Source organism: Mercenaria mercenaria, chromosome 10 (genome assembly GCF_021730395.1).
Source record: "Mercenaria mercenaria strain notata chromosome 10, MADL_Memer_1, whole genome shotgun sequence".
Lineage (NCBI taxonomy): Eukaryota > Metazoa > Mollusca > Bivalvia > Venerida > Veneridae > Mercenaria > Mercenaria mercenaria.
The window spans coordinates 18,879,048-18,883,026 of NC_069370.1; the positions used below are offsets into that span (position 1 = coordinate 18,879,048).

At 33.1% G+C, this 3,979-nt stretch overlaps 1 protein-coding gene across 1 annotated transcript; it reads left to right on the plus strand.

Annotated features, from left to right (window-relative positions):
* Positions 1–454: 454 nt before the first annotated feature.
* Positions 455–2,626, plus strand: LOC123540535 (toll-like receptor 2). Its single transcript, XM_053516800.1, has one exon. It carries the CDS (start codon positions 455–457, stop codon positions 2,624–2,626), a length of 2,172 nt encoding a protein of 723 aa, XP_053372775.1.
* Positions 2,627–3,979: the final 1,353 nt, after the last annotated feature.

Sequence of the window (3,979 nt, forward strand, 5' to 3'; positions counted from 1 at the left end):
AAGATTAGCCTGAACGAAAATGCAGACTGATCCTGGACTGCACTGGTCGCAATGGCAGAATTACTAACCGCCAGCAGCCTAAAGGTTTAGTAACAGATCTACTTTACTTTTCAATACGCGTATGTGTTTTGTGGGGGAATTCCCGAAATTTCCCAAGTTTATTATTTACGCACTGTAGCATATTTAAAATTCATATTGAATGGATAATTTAACAACGTAATAAGATCAGTAAAACGTTTTGTGTGGTTAAAAGCGCATTTTCTTATGGCTGTGGTAGATTTGTTATCTTAAGTTGAGAGCTACATGTTATGAATTTTGAATTTCTCAGACTGAAAGGAGAATTTTTGAAGGAAATAACTAACATCCATATGATTATAGTTGAAGGAAAAGGTAAACGTTTAAGATGTTTTCAAACATATTTTCAATTCTATTCCTTATGATGTGCACTTTAAGAATGGTGGAATTTAGCTCGTCGAAACCTACATGCGAGAAAGAGAGAAACGTGACATATATTTGCAATTTTATACCAGAATCTATTCCTAAAGGAATTGAGAACGTGCACTTAAAACTGGAAGTATTAGATGATATTGCATTAAACAGTACTACTTTCATATCTAGTGGTTGGGATAATGTAAAGCTTTTAGAACTGCGAGCTGACTTAATTTGTGTCGGACATTTAAATTTACAAGATAACTGTTTTAAAGGACTGAACAGATTGCATGAATTAAGGTTACATATATTATGCAGCATTTTAATGTTTCCAAAAACATTCATTGGACTAGATGAGCTGGAAACTTTGAACATGAGCGGCAGTGTCAGATTCCTATGGAAAAGTTTAATACCAGCGCTCAATGGATCAAACAAACTACCTAGACTTTCTCATCTGATTCTGTCTCACTGTTCTGTATATCACAGTCCATTTCTTATTGATGACAAGTTCGCGCAAGTTCTCCAGACCAAGAAAATATCGTATTTAGATCTTAGTAGTTTGCAACTTGCTAAACTTAATCTCACAGCGCTACTTAAAAAACTAAAGTACTTGGAAGTGTTTAACGCATCATACAGTACAATTAATGAGTGGTACCATAAGAGCTTAGTACGAGATGACTTGAAATATGTCAAGACTCTTGATTTAAGCTATGTTGCTCTTCCAAAAACGGTATTTCCTCAGCCTTTCCCAGGAAAACTTATAATATCAAATGCCAGTTTCACGTTCCGAGTTAGCAACTCTAAAGTGTGGCTTTCGCCAGATACTGTGAATATCAGTGGAATTGTCCCACATTTAACTACCATTTGGATTAGAAACTGCACTGTTACACTTGGTGAAAGTCCCGACTACTTAACAAATGAATTAATCTTTCGAAAGAATAATTTGAAGCGACTAGATTTAAGACTAACATGCGGACAGTTTTCTTTTTCTTCGTTTAAAGCAGTTGATATATCTGACAACGGGTTACAATTTATACACCCAGAGTTGTTATCATGTTTACCGAATCTCCAGAAAATAGACTTATCCACAAATCAGTTGGTGAAAATGACCCAAGAGAGTCCACTTTTGTTTGAAAAGTTGTTTTCACGATTGAAGTCTTTGAGAAACATTAACTTGTCTAGAAATGAACTTACAATGGTTCCCATGAAAATGTTCGAGAACAACCAAGAAATTGAAGTGGTTAATTTGTCGAACAACAAACTGGAACAAGTGCATTTTATTTTGACAGGACTTAAGATGCTAAGAGTTGTAAACTTGCAAGGGAATCAAATTCATACATTAGATCAAATCTCAACTGATATTTTAAATGGTATTCTAGACGGAAAGTCCACAGGAGAACCCCGTGTCACCGTTAATTTGAATGCCAATCCTTTTTCCTGTTCTAAATGTGAAACAAAACGATTTCTCTCTTGGCTTATATCAGCAAACCTTGTCGATGTATCTTCACAGACACTAAAGTGTTCTAATGAAAAAGGATTGTCAGAAAAAATCACTGAAGAGACACTAGATGAGGTAGAGAAGATATGTGAAAGGAAAACAATCATCATCAGTACAAGTGTTTCAGCTGCAGTTATCGTTGTTGTGTTAGTCTTGGCACTCTTAATATTTTACCTACAAAGGCAACATAAACGCAAATTACTAAACAGGAAAAATCTTATTAACTTGTTGAGAAAAGGTGAGGGCAGTTACGAATTTGTAGTTTTCCTTTCATTTAGTAACGATGATGAAGACTTTGTAAATACATATATTCTAAACCCGCTGAACGAAAACCTTCAGTTGATGACAGGTATTGATAGAGAATTAGTCTGTACCGGTGATCGTCACTTCCGCCCTGGTTTCTATGTACACAATGAAGCATACAGGGGACTGGACACAACGTCTGTTATGGTTGTTGTTGCTTCTAAAAATTTCTGTCGAAGTTCGTACTGCCAGAATGAACTTGACCAGGCTTACGTCAAGAAAAAACCAATTATTCTTATGTTTATTGAACATATTGACAAGGAAAATATGACACCTACAATAAAGGAATTATACCAAAGAAATGTTAGAGTACTTTGGACAGTAGAAAATGGTGAATACAAAATGAAAACAACATGGAACAATGTTTGTACCTCTATTTTGGACTTGATACAATAATAAGTCTTGCATTGTTATTGTTATGTTTGTCTAATTATTCTATATAAAGTGTTTTGATACTGACCTCACTCGTGATGAAATAGTCATAAAAAACAAAACAGGAAATTTATATACTTCCTGTTTTGTTTTGATGAATATTTAATCACGCGTATATACTTCCTGACTTCCGAGTGAGTTCAATTTCAACGTGCGTGCGCGTGTGCGTGTGCGTTCGCGTACACGTGCGTGCGTGCGTGAAGGTGTGGGTGGCTTTTCTATTACAATATAATATCTGATTCAGTTTTGTAATTCTGTACTGCCTTTTTACTTTTTACATATAACCAGATGCTGCTTTTATGCCCAAAGTAAAATTTATTTGATATATAACATGTATATTGTATATGTTTACCTTTTAGTTTCGAAGTTAATCAAAATTTGAACAAAAACAAATTATGGAAAATTATGTAAAAGGCATTTTATTCGCTAATTTCGACTTCCACTTGTTCGAATTTTGCTCGTTTTATACTTTTTCTATTGAGAAATGGCATCTAATGGAAAACTTGATATTTATGAGAAACACAAAATATAACGATAGAAACTATTGCTTTTAAAATTAGTATATTATCTTACCAAGAGAAAAGGGACGTTAAATTATCATGTAAAGCCAATCTTTAAAACAGAATGTAATATCTAATAGATCAAGATATCATTAATTACATGACGAAATTTTAATAAAATCGAACACTACAACAACAGAATATTCTTATTTTACAGACTTACCCCACAATTACGTAAAGTCACAAACAGATACAAAATAAAGCATTTATAGTTATTAAGCGTTTTTGTGTATTCATTAAGAAACCAGGTATGAAGATATTGTCCTATTGCCACATTAAAAGTACATAAATAGAAAATCATTATTTTGATGGTGTTAAGATTTTCTTTCTTTATAACGCAATTTACCCAAAATTACATGTATTTTCATGTGATTTTTTTTAAGTATTGAATAAATGAAATCACCGCCATGTTTGATTTTACTTACACTTCACAACGCGCTTTGTTCTAACAGAAAGGTAATTTTCAAAAATGATAATCTCAGGAATTTGAAAGATGATTGATAAATGATTCATTGAAACTTTGCTGATCTTCAGAAACACTGTGAGACGTTACTATTGCATTTATTGCTTATAAAAATGCATCATCGTTCAAGCTATTTACTTCCTTAAAAGCAATGATTTGGCCAATTTACGCTATAAATATATTATATTAGGAAGTTTAAGAATTTTGTAATCGAATACCGTGAGAACATTTCACACACATATTGCTTGTATGAACCTCTGTTAAGACAGCTGAAATTATTTCGATTTGCATAAT